Source organism: Denticeps clupeoides, chromosome 1, assembly GCF_900700375.1.
Source record: "Denticeps clupeoides chromosome 1, fDenClu1.1, whole genome shotgun sequence".
NCBI lineage: Eukaryota > Metazoa > Chordata > Actinopteri > Clupeiformes > Denticipitidae > Denticeps > Denticeps clupeoides.
The window spans coordinates 880,032-897,938 of NC_041707.1; the positions used below are offsets into that span (position 1 = coordinate 880,032).

At 47.0% G+C, this 17,907-nt stretch overlaps 1 protein-coding gene across 1 annotated transcript in view; it reads left to right on the forward strand.

Annotated features, from left to right (window-relative positions):
• Nucleotides 1-17,907, forward strand: part of mdga1 (MAM domain containing glycosylphosphatidylinositol anchor 1) — a 131,785-nt gene that overhangs the window by 58,949 nt on the left and 54,929 nt on the right. The window contains exons 5-6 of the mRNA XM_028981950.1: nucleotides 14,691-14,887; nucleotides 16,058-16,190. Coding sequence (XP_028837783.1) covers nucleotides 14,691-14,887; nucleotides 16,058-16,190 — 330 coding nt within the window. The remainder of the gene's footprint in view (nucleotides 1-14,690; nucleotides 14,888-16,057; nucleotides 16,191-17,907) is intronic.

The following is a 17,907-nucleotide window of genomic DNA, read 5'->3' on the forward strand; positions in this document are numbered from 1 at the left end:
TGTAAGCTTTGATTATTGGAAATGGAATTTTACAGGTTTGTGTAAAATTATGTGTCAAGCCAGCCTAATGTCTGTGTTATTCTTCGCAGCATCTTATTTATTCGAACTGCACACGTCTGCTTGAGTGTCACTCGATAGAGAAGTTCATGTAAATAAAAGGTGGAAGCTGACCTCACCGTATGCCCAGCACGATGACCCTGCAGGTATGGATGGCGAGCGAGAGAGGGCGGGGCGAGCTATGTCGTCTGCCGCTTCTTAATCTCCCTTAATTAGGAACAGGAGTCCGTGGTGCCGCCTTCTCGCGGCGCCCGGCGGGGCCACTTCCTGTTCGCCACAGCTGCATTTCAGATGAGGATGGCAGGAGACACGCATGAGACACGCAGCCTGCCTTAATCCCAGATACCATTAAAGGTGCCACCATGACTCCATCATTTACCCATGAGCACCTGCAACGTCTCCTAAAAGCCATATTTAATACAGCTCATTGTGCACTAAAAGACTCCCCGAGGCCTGCTAAGCGCGCTCAGCCATTCATTAAGCCTTCCTTCATCTCCCTGTTAATCTCTCCGTCCTCGTCAGCTCTCTGCTCGCGTCCCGCACCCCATAGATTCTTTCTGCTCGTTACCTTTGTGCGCGAAGCCGGATTGATTTCCACGTTCCTCTTCTGCCGGGGGTTTGTGGTGCTTTTATTCACTCCCCATCTTGCACTCCAGCACCGGACTGAGCAGTTTAAGGATGATGCTTTTACATTTCTTGGTTTTGCTTCAGAAACAGCATTTTTGATGTCACCCCTCAAGTTCTCGATGGGATTGAGGTCCGGGGATTGGGCTGGCCACTCCATAACATTCATTTTGTTGGTTTGGAACCAAGACTTTGCACGTTTACTAGTGTGTTTGGGGTCATTGTCTTGTTTCAGGGGCGTTTCCTCTTCAGCATAAGGCATCATGTCCTCTTCAAGTATTCTGACATAAGCAAACTGATCCATGATCCCTGGTATGCAATAAATAGGCCCAACACCATAGCAGGAGAAACATGTCCATATCATGATGCTTGCACCACCACGCTTCACTGTCTTCACTGTGTACACTGGCTTGAATTCAGAGTCTGGGGGTCGTCTCACAAACTGTCTGTGGCTCTTGGACCCAAAAAGAACAATTTTACTTTCATCAGTCACAGTTTCCCATTTGTGGATTAAGCCTAGTCCTCGACTCAGAGAGAATTTGAAATGAAGTTCTCCACTAAAAATCCATTTAATGCCCCGTCCACACTGAACACTTTTCACTAAAACAGCCTTTTAGTTTCCAAAAAATCTGCGTCCACACAGTAGCGTTACGTGAAATGTTGTTGTCCACACTGAGACGCAGAGAACGTCCCGAACGCTGGTTTAACCTGTAGGTGGCGCTGTTCTCCAGCCGTGCCAGGGGGGGGACATTAGAAATGGAAAATTGGTATATGGGGTCTGTGACCCCCAACACACATTGACAGTATTTACCAGACGCCCTTATCCAGAGCGACTTACAGTCAGTAGTGACAGGGACAGTCCCCCCCTGGAGACACTCAGGGTTAAGTGTCCTGCTCAGGGACACAATGGTAGTAAGTGGTTCATAGGCGAGTGTGGGTACGCACTAGGGTACTACCACCCAGCTGCACAGCACACGGTGCACACAGTGAAATTTGTCCTCTGTATTTAACCATCACCCTGAGTGAGCAGTGGGCACCATGACAGGGTCCCGGGGAGCAGCGTGTGGGGACGGTGCTTTGCTCAGTGGCACCTCAGTGGCACCTTGGCGGATCGGGATTACGGGGCCGCTTCCTTGTGATTACGGGGCCGCTTCCTTAACCGCTAGGCCAGTACAGGCCAGTGGAACTCTGATGTACCTGCATGTAAAAGTTGAACATGTATTTAAAGGTCCAGGCGCTCATTTCAGCAGGAGTTAGACGTGAGTTTCATCAGTTTTTATGATGATGCTCGATGACCAGTGATGGCGTATGAACGGCAGAGAGAGATTTTTCCTTCGTAAACTGGACAGAAAGCAAAACCAACAGCAGAACCACCTGTCACAGTCGCTCCAGGCTCCAGAGCTGCTGAAGATTAAAATCACTTTTTGTAAATGCATGCTCAGCCGTTGGCAACGGATTATAATATAGTGGATTATAATATAGTGGATTATAATATAATGGATTGTGATATAATTTCTACATACCCTGATGAGGATTATGACCAATATGACCTAAAATTGAGAACGCCTCTCTTTTGCCACCAAAATAGGCTTGAACCGTTGAGGCATGGACTCCACTAGACCTGCAAGGGTTCTGGCAGGGACGAGAAATGTTTAGGAGGGTGGAACATGTCAGAGTAACGTCCACATGAATGTTGGAGGAACCCGAGGTTTCCAAGAAGGTCACGAGGACAAAATGTTCACTTCCACATCTGTCCTGGTTGGGGGGCGCAGAAGTGGACATAGCGGGATCTGGAGTGGACCCAGAAGTGGAAGACGTTGGACAGGGAGCGCGCTGGAGAACAGGGGAAATGGGCTTGGCGCTACCGCGGCAGAGGTGTAGGTAAAGGCGGCTGGAAGTCTGGGGACATCATGTCCCGCTGGGGCAAGATTATAATGTTATGGCTGATCATGTATATTTCTTATAATATTACAGCAAATTTGTCCGCACGTTCTCATGTGAAGCTTCTACAGTCCAGCGGTCTTTTGATTGCTCCTCGTTTCTGAATAGCACAGCTGTTTACTGAGAGAGAGAGAGAGACACGCTGCCATTAATTATGAAGTAAAATCTCACGTTCCGCTGTTTGTGCATTGGTAATTAGTCCAGATGATAATGGCGAGTGCAAATGCAGAAAACCGTTTTCCTCCAATAAACTGCTGAGTGATGATGCCTCCTCGCCTGGTCGTGCACTCGTCAAAATCCCCCGGCAAGCGCCGCTTTCTAATTAGAGACCACAGTCGCGACGTGTCCTTGTCTGGGTGTCTGTTCAATCCCTTTACTTGTGTTCCTCTCGAACTGATTATTATTAGTATTACTGTATATATATACAAATTCTGCATCCAGCTCATCTCCTCATGCTGCCCATCATGAGCCCATCTTGTGGTCCATCCTCCCACCCGGCCCACAGACTGTCTTCTCTCCTGCCTTCGGGCAGATGCTTCAGGCTTCCATGGAGAAGAACCAGCAGACTTAGGAACAGCTTTTTTCCCATTTAACATTAACATTTACCAGACGCCCTTATCCAGAGCGACTTATCCAGTAGTTACAGGGACAGTCCCCCCCTGGAGACACTCAGGGTTAAGTGTCACGATGGTAGTAAGTGGGATTCGAACCTGGGTCTTCTGGTTCATAGGCGAGTGTGTTACCCACTAGGCTACTACCACCCAGAGCTGTCTGCTCTGCCCTCCCATACACTCCTGATAATCACTGTTCTTCCCATTTTTGCACATTTTTGCACATAATCATTGCACTGACTTTTTTGTAAATGTGTTCATACTAATTTTCCATCTCCTGCACATATCACTTTATGTATATATATAACTTATTTGACCTTCATCCTGCACTCGCTGCTTATTGCGCTTCTGGTTGGACCTAATCTACATTTCGTTGCCGTGTACTTGTACATGTGGGATGACAATAAAGTTGAATCGAATCTAATTTGACAGAGTAGAGCCGAGGAAACCAGGCCTGACTGAAGTTCCATCAGGTCCTGCGGAGTTTGTAGGTAAAGTCTGGTGTTTTTATGTATGGCTTCTGACACCTTCTTCCATTGGAAGCCTCCACACAACCTGCTGTGATGGAGATGTTCGATGTTCGATGTCGTGGTCGAGATGTTTAAAAGCCGTGTAGAAAACCCAGACCTTCTCCCTCCTCGCAGGCCTGCGCGCTTCTGATAAAGTATGAATTGATGGCGAGATGGAGAGATTGGCCGTGGGCACGTGAGTGAGGGGGCGCCAGGGGACGAGTGGCCTTCGTCCCCCCCCCCCCGGCAGCCGGAAATGGCTCCTGCGCAGATAAAATCTGCCCCCTCGTCCATGTTTCCCCCTCTTATTATCCTCTCCAGGAGCATTTATCGTATTTCTTTTTTACTCCGTGAAGGTTATACGATACGGTGCGGCGGGGAGCGGAAATCTTCTTGACCTTTCGCGAGCTTCGCCCGGCCAGGAACATAAAAAACGGGACGTGTGGTTTTAAGGGGTGTCCAAGCAGCCGCCACTCACCTGTCGCCCCGCCATCCGGCTTGGCGTTCCGCCGCTCCGTCAAGCAGCTGGAGACGAGACTTGTTAAGAAACGTCTATTAACGGCGGCAAGATTCTTGTTCTACAAGAGAACATATTGTCTTTTTTTTTTTTTTTTTTTGGTTCTACTTGAGGAACACAGATGCCACTAGAGGATCGCGAGGGATGTAATTAAACCAAACATCCCACTTACTCTCCACCGTATGTATTATTTATGAAGCCGGAATTCTCTTCTCGTCAATCATCTTCTCACGAGGGGTTAACGCCGTGTGCATGAGAATCAGCTGTATTGGAATCAGAATTCGCTTTCGTTTCGTAGGTAACGTCAGATTTATGAAGGATTTCATCTGAGAGTAAATCAGCAGCCTGGCAATAAAATATGTAATTACATAAAGTCGTATTATTCATGGTAATCAGCATGTGCTGCATCAAAATACACATAATAAAAATGAGAATGAATAATACAAGTAAACACAATAAAATATATAATTACATAAAAACGTATTATTATCATACAATAAAATATATAAAATGCAACGTGTATGGAGAAAAGGGGAAAATGGTGGCCTAGCTGGTAAGGAAGCGGCCCCGTAATCAGAAGGTTGCGGGTTCGAATCCCGAACCGCCAAGGTGCCACTGAGGTCCCCTTGATGAAGGTCCCGTCCCCACACGCTGCTCCCCGGGCGCCTGTCACCAACCGTGATGGTTAAATGCAGAGGACACGTTTCACCGTGACACCAGGTGCTGTGCTGCAGTGTTTCACAATGACAATCACTTTACTTTCAGATAAGGTCTCAGTGTGGCTCAGTTATGGCTGATATTTGCCAGATCGTTCCTCTAATTTTGGATAATTAAGATTTAATTGAATGTTTCTTTATATTAAATTATATGTATTTTTTTTAATATATTTTTTGGTAATCAGTTTTCATCCGTGCATATCGATGTCCACCATCTTCTTGTTTAATGGACGTGCTGCAACATCTACAGATGGACTCTGGGTGTCTGGACTGACACTAAAACTCTTTTTTCCTTCATCTGTCCCTGGTTTAGCTGTTGTGGTGTCCACCCCAGCCCGTCCCTTCGACGCTCCGGTTCCATTCCTCTCCCTCTCGTTGCGGCCCCAGAAGATCTGTCCCAATGTCGCGCGTCCCTCTGCCGGTCCCTGGCCGCTCGTGTTTAATTTACAGTTCGTATCAGAGGCGGGGCAGGTAATGAGAGCGGAACAGAGGGGGACAGGAGGGACAGGTTGAGTGAGAAATGTGAGAACGTGTGGGGGACAGTCAGCTCCCTGCGGGCAGGTGGTGGGGACGAATTTGGACATTTTCAGATAGAAGGAGGACGTGTCACTAACACAACATTCTTACACCCCGTGAACACCAACAAATGCGCGAAAAACACGGGTCCGACCCGAAATAGAACAAACAAAGTCTCGCGTAGTCCACGGCAACAACAGCATTAATAAAACATCGTCTGCAGTGCATGCTGGGACTCACGCTGCCAATCAGTGCCAGCGCGGCGTTACTTAATGACGCGGACGTTGCACGATGGCAACATAAGTCGGTATAATATCCATCAACATGTTGAAACGGTTTATAGTCGTAGGGCTTTTCAATTCGGCGTCTGAAGGACGTGGACATTGAGCAACATGCAGATCAATCGTCCAAATTGGACATTCAACACCCTCTCGGACTCGTCGGCGGCGTATGGAACCGGAGGAATAAGACCGCAGCCGGCGTTTTTGAACCCGCGTCTGGTATCGACAGCACGGCACAGCGCGGTGCAGATGTTGTGGAGAAATGAGACATCGTCCACGCGGTCCCCTCGGAGCGGGATGGATGCGCGCTTGTCACTCGGAGCCGAGCCAAACAAGCGAATCTGAGCCAAAGCGCAGCGTGTCTGCAGCGGCTGCCATTTACAGGCCCGGTCACGTGACCCACCCGCCGAGAGGAAAGTCCGTGCAGGGACACACGTGCAGGAACCTTTGGTGACCTTGACCTTTGACCCGAACCGTATCACTTCTCCCATGAAGAAATTTAGGCCGCAGTGACCGCTGAATTCCAATCACCTTCGTTTATAAAAGGATAAATTTCCAAGAAGACGGTTCTTTAAAGTGTAAAGTGTAGTGATTGTCACATGTGATACACAGCAGCACAGCACACGGTGCACACAGTGAAATTTGTCCTCTGCATTTAACCATCACCCTGAGTGAGCAGTGGGCACCATGACAGGCGCCCGGGGAGCAGTGTGTGTGGGGACGGTGCTTTGCTCAGTGGCCCCTCAGTGGCACCTTGGCGGATCGGGATTCGAACCGGCAACCTTCTGGTTACGGGGCCGCTTCCTTAACCTCCAGGTCACCACTTCACCGCTGTTCTCTTTTCTGTTTGTCCATCAGTAATTCACTCTGAATGCTGTGAGAAGCTCCAACAGTCGGAATAGACAGTTTACGGCTCTAAAGGTCCCTGAAATAAAGCCGTTGACTCCACAAGCTGCTGTGGAAGGCTGCGAGAAACGCCGGTGATAAACCGGCGCCGCCCCGTCCGGCATCAATCTCCGGCAACTTTTACCAGCAGCCCTTGTAATTTTGGCGAAAGACAAACCGCTGGCCAGGGAGGACGGGAGGTGCTGATGCTGCTTTTCGGCTGATCAATTATACAAGGGTATTACCTGATTACCGGCAGCGCCGCGCCTTTCATGGTAATTTGATTGGGTGACATTTGATTATTCAGGCCTTAATCATCCCTGATTACGGAAAAAATGCCAAAACTCTCAATCACCGCCAGGTCCTGGCTCACCGATGTCCGATCTGATTGTAATTATTTCTGATGCCCAGAGGTTTTTTTTTTTTAAATCTTCGTACTTCTTACTCTTACTTGAGGACATCTGATAATTAGAAACTCGACTCGGTACTTCGCCACGTTCGGCAACACTCGACTCGGTACTTTTTTAAACCACTTATATGCTTGATTATATATGCTGACGCTACCAGTAGATCTAACACGTTTCACTAGGGTGATTGTGAGACACTGCAGTGCAGCACACGGTGACACAGTGAAACGTGTCCTCTGCATTTAACCGTCAGGAGCAGTGTGTGGGGACGGGTCCTTCATCAAGGGGACCTCAGTGGCACCTTGGCGGACCGAGATTTGAACCGGCAACCTTCTGATTACGGGGCCGCTAGGCCACCACTGCCCCTCAGACATTGCCATGGAGTCACATGACCACAAAAACCGGGGCGGCATGACGACACCAACTCGTCACAGAGCACAGACCATCACCAGAGCTAAAACCAAAGGTTACAGAAAGAATCCAGAATCCATTTTGTTAAATGGCACCATTCTATACATTTTCTGTAGAGGAATTAGCTTTTTATTGCGCATGAATGAACAATCCAAATTGGGTAGTGATGACCCTCACCGCGGATAAAGTTGGCCTACTCATGTGCGGCATTTATGCAACACCAGCTTTGTTTCGTTGGTGAAACGCGGTGTATGAATTTTTATCATGTGTAAGGCGTGCGAGCGTGTGAACGTGGTGAAATGCGTGAGAACCCTGTTTTTATTTTGAGGAAATACCAGAATTGCACCATCTATATTTTGTTATATTTGAATGCATCGTTTATAAAAAATAATATTACAAACCAACAGTTACTCAGCACTTTTCACTATACTTTTACACTCTTACTTCAGTCATGTTTTGGATGACTCCTTTTTACTTGGACTTTTTTTTGAGTAATGCTAAAATTTTTGTCTACTTTACCCACCTCTTCTGACACCTAGAAGATGAACTTCTCCCCATTATGTTTAAAAGGGGAGGAGCCTGATGGCATGATTGACAGCTCCTCATTCTGGAGGATTTAATAGAGTGAAGTGATTGTCATTGTGGTACACAGCAGAACAGCACATGGTGCAGACAGTGAAATTTGTCCTCTGTATTTAACGCGTGTAGCGCAGCGTCCATCTTTGTCCCACGTTTCCCTCTGTTCTCTACACTCCTAATACGTGACCACGCCCACCACAACCACCATCATGTAACATGGGACTCCCCCATCAGACATTGCTTTTTTACACGGGTTCTAAATGATGGAGGACTAGTGACTGGTGATCATCTCATTTTCTACGAGACCTTTTTACAGAGGAGTTTATTCTCATTTCAGTTTTCATCTTTGTCTGTGGAACCGTCCCATGATGCCGTTTTGTTTGTGGGAAAATCGACACCTGCAGCTTTATAGTGTCTGGAAGCTGATGAGGGCGGCGCCATTACCGAATTGGAATTTTCTCCTCCTAAAATCATTAACCCAGCAGGCTATCGATCCAGCCGCCCGTCTTGTTCTCTCAGACTCTTGTAAGTGGGGGGATTTGGTCGTTCTTTTTGTTGTTGAACAACTGTCTCACCGCGTCCAAGATCTCTGCAGCCGTGCGGTGCGCCGGATGCCGTCGATCATCGACGAGGGTGAAAAAGGGACGCCATATTTCTCCCAGAGCTCTGCTCCACCCGTGGGCCTCGTTTCCATCGGCGGTAAGATGGTGCGGTAATGCCGTATAAATACCCGCATTTCATCAGTTTGTATACGAGAGCAGAACATTTACAGCTTTGTAATATATTCCATCAGAGTAAAAAAAAAGAGTGATTCGCGGCACCGCGGCGGCCCGAATGGATGAGAATTGGCCTCTTCAGTAACCGCCACTGATGCCGGCCGGTTCATTATCAGGCCTGTGAATATCCCCCCGGGCCCAGTCAATGCACCCCTGTTCCTGCAAGACTGATGATGATGATGGCGCCGGTGGAGTCGCTCCCCAAACCCGGCAAATAAAGAAGCGCGCCGGCAAACGAATATATATAAATAAAAGCCAGTTAACAGCGGCCATTACTCTGGGAAGCCAATTAAAATGCGGGCCGGGCCGCGCCGGCACCCCCGGTGGCCAGAGGCGGGTGCGGGACTGCGCAACTCCTCGGCAGCGGGCTGGTAATGTTGCAGATTACCTAATTAGTGCTGCGCGCAGCCGGGGAGGCCGAGCTTGATTAGTCGGGGGGGGGGTGAACTTTGACCTCCGGGGCCACGGGCATTAAGGGCCAGAAATACGGCTCGTGTGGACCCCTGGGTGTGTAAAAGTCGGAAGGACGGAGAAACGCGCGTGAATAAATCTTTGCATTTTGAACCCAGACAGAGCGCTCGTTATTTCCTTTTGCTTGTTTTATGCTCAGTTTAAGGCAACGTGTGCAATCTTAAATAATTGACGAGGAGCCGACTGGATCAAACGCGCAAGTTGCCTGTGTTTATGCGGTTATGTGTGCACGGTTGTGTGTGTGTGTGTGTAATGGTGCCTGTGTACGTCTCACTATGCTGGTTTTTAATCCGCAGCTTTTGTCATTTCTTTTTTACTTTATTGTTCAGATTTCGCCCGTTTCAAGTCGAATTTGGTATTTTTATTTGGCCGGACAGTTCACTATCTTGACCGGTTATGATCCGTGATCACATGACGACGGCATCCTCTGCTGCAGTGCTGGAGATCTGCTGTAGGTGTGTTACCGGATGAATAAATATCATTATTTCTTGCGCTCTGGTAAGCAGCGACGGGGTTTAATGCTGATGTTACCAGATGTTCAGTGCTTATGAATGATGAAATGGAAATATTGTCAAACACATCACGTTTAAATAGCAACACAATAAATCAACATGCATAAAGAAAACCCATAAAAGGCCCTGAAATCAAGGGCTGAGAGATATACGGGTACAAGTGACATTTTTTAAAATCACATTCTTTGAACAATTTTCTTTTATATTTTACTGAATTTCTTTTTGGCAACAACTGCTTCTGTGTATTCACTGTTAAGTTGTGTTTTTTTGTTTAATACATTTTATTAATAAATTAATTCATACCTTTTTACCAGTCGAAAAAAGCTGATCACAATTTCATTCAAAATGCCACTTAAGCCCATATGGCTCTCACCTCTGGAAATAAAAGTCTTCAAGGAACTGCCCTATATGCATGAGAGTATTACATGATTAAGTAGGATACATATTGTGTAATGCTGTCCGTAATTGGTTGAAATGCTGTCCATGTTAGCATAGTGTGGCTCTGTCTTTGGTGGAAATGCAGAATGTGGATCTTTATCGATTAAAAAGTCTGAAGGTTGTAGTTGTATTTCTGGCTGCATTGTCCTGTGTTTTTAGTGATATACTGTATCATGTGTGTTGCCAGGTTGTAGTTGTATTTCTGGCTGCATTGTCCTGTGTTATTTCAGTAATTTACTGCATTATGTGTGTTGCCAGGTTGTGGTTGTTTCTGGCTAGACTATTTTAGTAAAATTCTGTATTATGTGTGTTGCAAGGTTGTATCCTGTGTTACTTTTGTAATGTACTATAGCAATATATTTTATTATGTGTATGTTGCCAGGTTTTAATTTAGTAAGTAGTAGTTTAATTTTGTATTCATATTTGGGGGTCCTAGTGAACCATCGATGGTAACTTGAAAGCACGTTGTAAGTCGCTCTGGATACGGGCATCTGCCAAATGCCTTAAATGTAAATGTAAATGTAGTAATTCATTTCCAGTCAGAATAGCTTCATGTCAAGCATCCTTCAGGTCAACCTCCCACTCAGCCCTCCATCCTGCTGCCTGTTCACATCCATATGGTGTCTTGGTAGTAAAGTGGGAAGCAGTCAAGCCATAACACTGGCCTGTTTATTGGAGATCTAAGGAGATGTAGAGATGACACCTCCTGCATGAGTGCTCAGATTCAGAGGGGATTCCTCTTGACCTCTCATGCTTTATCTTTCTCACATTCGTTCTACTTCCTTTTCTACTTTTCAGTTGTACAACGCTCCCTCCCATCTCTCCCCCCTTCTTTCTGTCCCTCGTTTTTCTGCCTTTGTTCATTAAACACCATCTCAGCAGGAGAGAAAATGAGAACAGTGAGTAGAAGCCTCGATGCCTTCAGAGCAGGTGTATACGTATACATACACATGATGTGTGTGTTTAGAATTTTGGACAGAAATTGTGCTTCATCTCTCAAACACATTTTAATTAGTGCATAATCCAATTATCCTGTGTATTGATTGATTGGTTATTGATTCCTGTTGCGGTCTTGTCCAGGTATGATGAATTTTGACAGTTAAATTCATTTTAAAATCTGACCCTTAAACCTGAAGTTCTTAACCCAAAGGCACTGACCTTTGACCCCTTCATTACAAGACCAATTAAGAGGCAACAAGAACAGTCAGTTATATGTCACTTTACAGAAGGGGGGTGTTCTAATGAAGCTGAGTCAGGTGCAGGGACGAGTGGAAAAGTGAGACACCTCCCTTACCGTCCACGGTGATGTCAGTGTCCATCCATGGGAAACGGGGAGGGAGAACGACTGACTCGCATTGCACCATATCAGGCAACAACATCCCTTAAATCATCACAGAAGCCGTTTACCCAGCATGCTTAGAATCACCTAGGGATTTGGTAAGGTAACGGGAATATTGTTGCCATGAATACCATAGTATTCTCGTCTTCAGTCTGCAGTTGAACTGAACACTGTGAAGAGCATTATATTAAAGGCCTATTGATGAGCTTATTAATGTCTCCTATAAAAGTGAGTCTTGGCATCCTGCATGGCAAAATTCTCAATTTCAACCCTTTATGCTTTGGAGTGACATCCATGTGAACATCAGTAATAAAAAAAACCCTGAGGTCAAGTAATCATAAGGTTATCCTGGAAGGTAACAGACTGACCCAGGGATACTATCACAGGCCAGTTGCCATGGTGCCCGCTGGGTACCAGAGACCGACTGGAATATGCCCAGCACTCTGTAAGATGGGGCATTAATGAAGACCCCAACTTTATCTCCAAGCTGCGGCCTCCCCCAAACAAGAAGTGTCACCAGAGGGCAAAGAAGGCCAGCAAATAGCCTGAGGTGCCATGACGGGAGAGGCTTGTTGGGGCTGAGTGATCACTGTATTCCTGTATCAGGGCTTCTCCCTCTCCCTCTTTATCCCTCAGCTGCTGGAGGTTATTCTCCCCAAGCTTCTGGATCCTTCCCTGTTCCCTCTGGTTCTCTGAGGTCCATTTTCTTTGGTACCATTTTTACATACGATATTTTCATGTAACTGCTGTAATAATCAATTAGAAACGCTTCATTCCTGTAACTGCTATTTTTCCATGCCTCTGTACTTAAAGGTAACTTCAGATGAGTTCTGTGTTATTAATATATTAAACTTAAATGCAAACAAAGGTTTAAAAGGGGAGGAGCCTGTAGGCATGATTGACAGCTCTTCCTCATTCTGGACAAACACGACCCACATCTCAATCTTATACAGTGCCTGGATAATATGGCACATGGACTTTGGTCCAAGATAAGCCCCAGGTCTGGTTTTATATTGGGTCATATAGTGCATCCTGGGAGGGGGTACAGCGGGGGTACGGGTTGGCTGCGAGGTTGTGTATTCCCCTCGGCCTCGCGCTCACTTCGTATCACGGGAGTCGCGACCGCATTAAGTTCACGCCTCATGAAACACGTACCTGGATTTACAGGCGCGCCTCCGGCTTCACGGTAATCACCGCAAAAGTACAGAAATCAGGGACGGATTCAATGGGGTCGTGCTCTACGCCAACTGGGACCGCGTTTACCCAGGATTCAACGGGGCTGCGGTACAGCGCCTCAGGCACTAGAACAGCCTGGAGTTCTATTTTCATTACATTTTAATGATTTCGGACATGTCAACACGCTTCCCTGACATTCCTCTATACGTCTCGGTGCTAATCGTACAAATCCGCGCTGTCTGGCCCGTCCTGTGACACATTCTGAGCTGAAGGTGATGCCACGTGTTTACAGTAAACCACTTTTCTATGTACTCATCATTTAAATGACCTCCTTTATACTGTTTCATGGGTCGGTTTTATAAGCATTCGTTCCATTTACATTTACATTTACATTTACGGCATTTGGCAGACGCCCTTATCCAGAGCGACTTACAACGTGCTTTCAAGTTACCATCGATGAAGAGATCAATTCCGGTTCACTAGGACCCCAACTATGAAAACATCTATTTAATTCACTCTGTTGTAGATTCTGTACACAAAGTTCGACAACAAGAAAATTACAATTTAATCTAAATATTCTTTAAAGAGGAAGGTCTTGAGCTGTCGTTTGAAGGTGCTCCTTTCTGTTGAACTAAATGAACCCTAAATGAGGCTCGGCGTTGTGTTGAGGGACGTCTTCTCACCGTGGTGTGCATGTTCACTATTCCTGCGTCAGCCAGGAATTTATCAGAAGATATAATCTGCGTCCTGTCTGAAATATACTAGATAAAGCGCAGGCCCGGCTCCTGCTGTCCCCCATCAGAGACCCGTCCAACTCAAACAGTGTGTAAAGCAGCCCCATGAGGACAACGTGAGAAGCACAGAAGCACGTCAGATGAAATAAAGATCATTACCACCGATACAGTGGTGTGAATCTGACAGATTTACCGCGTGGGTCAAATCAGGCCAGTCCCGGCCTTCCCTCGCCGCTCTGTCCATCTTTTACACATCGTACATTACGGCTTCGCTTTTTTTTTTTCCGGACATTTCTATCAAGGTTTTGCAAATTCATGGCACATCATTGCATCTCCAGCAATAAAAGTGCTTGTTTGGACAATAAAGCACGTCTATTGATTGCTGGGCCTGCTTCTGAGACGCAGATAAGACCCGGCGCTTCTCTTAAAGAGACAGTGTGGTGAAAAAAGCCTGATTGACAGCCCTCATGCCCCCAACTTCCTGGCTCTAGATGGTTAAAACCCCCCCGGCATCGCGTCTGGAACACTTCAGAACACTTGCTTCACCCTACCGAACGCCGGCGCACCAGGAGTGTGCGGTGGAAGGGGAGGGGCCTGTGGTTTTCGCCGCTTTTCTCTGTCGTGGTCCCTTTGACCGACTGCGGCGGCTTGTCAATGTGCCAATTAGCCGCGGGTCCGGTGACGCATTAGGAGGCGCCGCCACCCAGATTCCTTTTTGCTGAGAAGCGAGAGGAACCCAGCAGCCTGTCACCTCTTTGACTGTCCCCTGCAGAGCTCTAAAAAGACGACACCTTCATTATTTTCTGTCTCTCACGTCTAATGAAAGACTATTTTTCTTGGAGAGAAGGTTGCCTGGATTCAGCCGACTTACCTCCACATCATCTCCTCCGTCTATGAAGGATGGGATTAAAACACGAGTGTGAACATTTGCACGATGACCTTTTCTCATTGCACCAACATGTTTGAACATCTGTCCTGTGCTCCCTGAATCTCGCTTGGTCCTGCAGCTGCTCAGATGGGCTCCTGGTGCTAGCTGGAGGTCAGAGGCGAATGGAGAAGTAAAGATGAGTGGAGCGAGGGGTGCATTTGGCCCTCTGGCCCCCAAATCCGCCTCATCCTTCATGTTGTGAGTTGTGAGGGGCCCGGTATCCAAGTTATTTATCTTCTCTCTCGTCTGTGTGTGTGTGCAGACCTGGACAAGCCCGTCCTGACCGTGCACCAGACCATCAGCGACGTGCGCGGCAGCTACTACCAGGAGAAGACGGTGTTCCTGCGCTGCACCGTGAACTCCAACCCGCCCGCCCGCTTCATCTGGAAACGAGGCAGCAGGCCCATCGAGCAGAGCAAGGACAACGGCGTGGACATCTACGAGCCCCTCTACACACAGGTGGGTGAACACACACACACACACACACACACACACACACACACACAGGAAGGGGTCTGAGTCCATTATCTTCTGCCAGTGGTAGATCTGGAGGTGCACGGTGACACAATGCGGTTCAATAGAGGCGACTCGCTCAGCGTACTTCTCATTTTACATCACGAACACCATGCTTTCAACCATCCGACGTACGGAATAGCCCGGAACATAAGAGAAAGGGACCGTACGCTGGGTTCAGAACCGGATTCTTCCTCGTTTCATGTAAAATGAATGGCTGACGGTAGTCATTTCACCGGCCTTGTTGTATTGTTTGAGGTTTTTATAAGATCTGTTCCTTTAATAGACACGACAGGAAGTGGAATCTGCCCCCGCCAGTGAAGATGGGACTGATGGTTTTATAAATTCGAACGATGATCATTCATCTCGCTGATGGCATCAAAGCCGCGCGCAATTAAAATAATTTGAAGTTGCTCTCCGTCCCTCTGTGACGGGTAATCTGTCCGGCCGTCCTCTGTGTGTCTTTCCTCCTCTCCTCCACTTGTTGGACTGCCGTTGCGCGAGTGCGTGTGAGTGCGTGTGAGTGTGTGTGTGTGTGTGTGTGTGTGTGTGCATGGTGGATAGGGGTGCTATTGCGCAGGATTTATACTAGAATGTTTAAAATAATCGGACACTAGAGTAAAATAGAGTTTAACATACAGCTACAGTCAACACAGGGACACTCAGCATCTTCAATAATCTTCTCTTTTTTACTCATTCAGACGTAGCTGCGGAGAACATAAAAGAGGTGATGCAACGATTTCAGGGAACAGTGGAACTTTCTCCCCTTTTCACCTTCAGTGGGCTCCCCTTCGCTAGCCGCCATGTATTATTAGTATTAATATTTTCGGGGGGCGTATTAGTCCATCACCTAAATGGAATTAAAGCGCCTGGGTCTGTCTGCAGGGTTTACGTAAAAGAAGAGACGAAAATCATCTTTGTGCATGTGACGTTCATCCGGAATGAGGACGCAGCATGCATGACAGCCGTCAATCACCAGTTGAACGAATGGCGGGAATAATCACACCCCAACACAATCACAATGTTTATGTGACCTTCCACTAATGAAGACGTGGATTTGATGTTGATATATGAACATCTATAAAATGTAGGACACGTCTCCTGTCTCCTGTCCAGGGCGAGACCAAGGTGCTGAAGCTGAAGAACTTACGGCCGCAGGATTTTGCGAATTACACCTGCCAGGTGTCTGTGCGCAATGTGTGTGACATCCAGGACAGCTCCGTGACCTTTCACCTCACCAACGCGACCGGTGAGTGGAGCCGCCCCGCCTTGCTTCTTCCTCTCTTGTCTTGTTTTTCCCTTTTTGAGGGCACGTTGTAGCCTGTCACTTCTAATACACCCGTCACCCCGTCGCCTGGCTGTCCCTCTCTCTCTCTCTCTCTCTCTCTCTCTCTCCCTCCCGCTCCCACATTCCCTCTGTCTCTGGCTGCCGCCGCTGCCGCGCCCGCTCTGCCTGTTATCGCTGACAGCGCTGTCACCACGGCGATAAGCAGCTCGCATCTGGGAGCTCCTCGCTTCCCCGCCGCAGGCCGCGTATTCAACAATCAATACGCTACCAATATCAATATCAATACTCCAGAGCAGAAAATCACGTATCTCAGCCAATACCATCTACAGCACCCCATACGGTCCCCTTCTCCACATACAAGCTGCGTGAAGAGGGGTTCTTGTCGGGTTCCCCAGGAACCCATCTGTAAACACCATAAACGGAACTCCTCAGCGTGCTTTCATCTTTAATGACTCAGATGTTGGAAGGTCCGGCCAGGACAGCAGGTCTCTGTGGAGGAACCAGGCGCCTTAAACTGGGAATATCTGAGGGGCGTTGGGGGTGGGATCATTAATCATTTCTTAGTAATGTTAGACCGGGGAAGTCCTGGCTGTGTACCGTGCTGCTGGATCAGTCGCGGTAGCTCGGGGGGAAGAACCAGGCGACCAACAAGTCACAAGGCGCAAATTTTAATCAGATTCATTCATGTTTCCGTCCAGAGACCCCCAAACTTTAATCAGATTCGTTCATATTTTCGTCCAGAGACCCCCAAATTTTAATCAGATTCATTCATGTTTTCGTCCGGAGACCCCCAAATTTTAATCAGATTCGTTCATGTTTTCGTCCGGAGACCCCCAAATTTGAATCAGATTCGTTCATGTTTTCATCCAGAGACCCCCAAATTTTAATCAGATTCATTCATGTTTTCGTCCGAAGACCCCCAAATTTTAATCAGATTTGTTCATGTTTTCGTCCGGAGACCCCCAAATTTTAATCAGATTCCTTCATGTTTTCGTCCGAAGACCCCCAAATTTTAATCAGATTCGTTCATGTTTTCGTCCGGAGACCCCAAATTTTAATCAGATTCGTTCATGTTTTCGTCCGGAGACCCCCAAATTTGAATCAGATTCGTTCATGTTTTCATCCAGAGACCCCCAAATTTTAATCAGATTCATTCATGTTTTCGTCCGAAGACCCCCAAATTTTAATCAGATTCGTTCATGTTTTCATCCGAAGACCCCCAAATTTTAATCAGATTTGTTCATGTTTTCATCCGAAGACCCCCAAATTTTAATCAGATTTGTTCATGTTTTCGTCCGGAGACCCCCAAATTTTAATCAGATTCCTTCATGTTTTCGTCCGAAGACCCCCAAATTTTAATCAGATTCGTTCATGTTTTCGTCCGGAGACCCCAAATTTGAATCAGATTCGTTCATGTTTTCGTCCGGAGACCCCAAATTTGAATCAGATTCGATCATGTTTTCGTCCAGAGACCCCCAAATTTTAATCAGATTCCTTCATGTTTTCGTCCGAAGACCCCCAAATTTTAATCAGATTCCTTCATGTTTTCGTCCGGAGACCCCAAATTTTAATCAGATTCGTTCATGTTTTCGTCCGGAGACCCCAAATTTGAATCAGATTCGATCATGTTTTCGTCCAGAGACCCCCAAATTTTAATCAGATTCGTTCATGTTTTCGT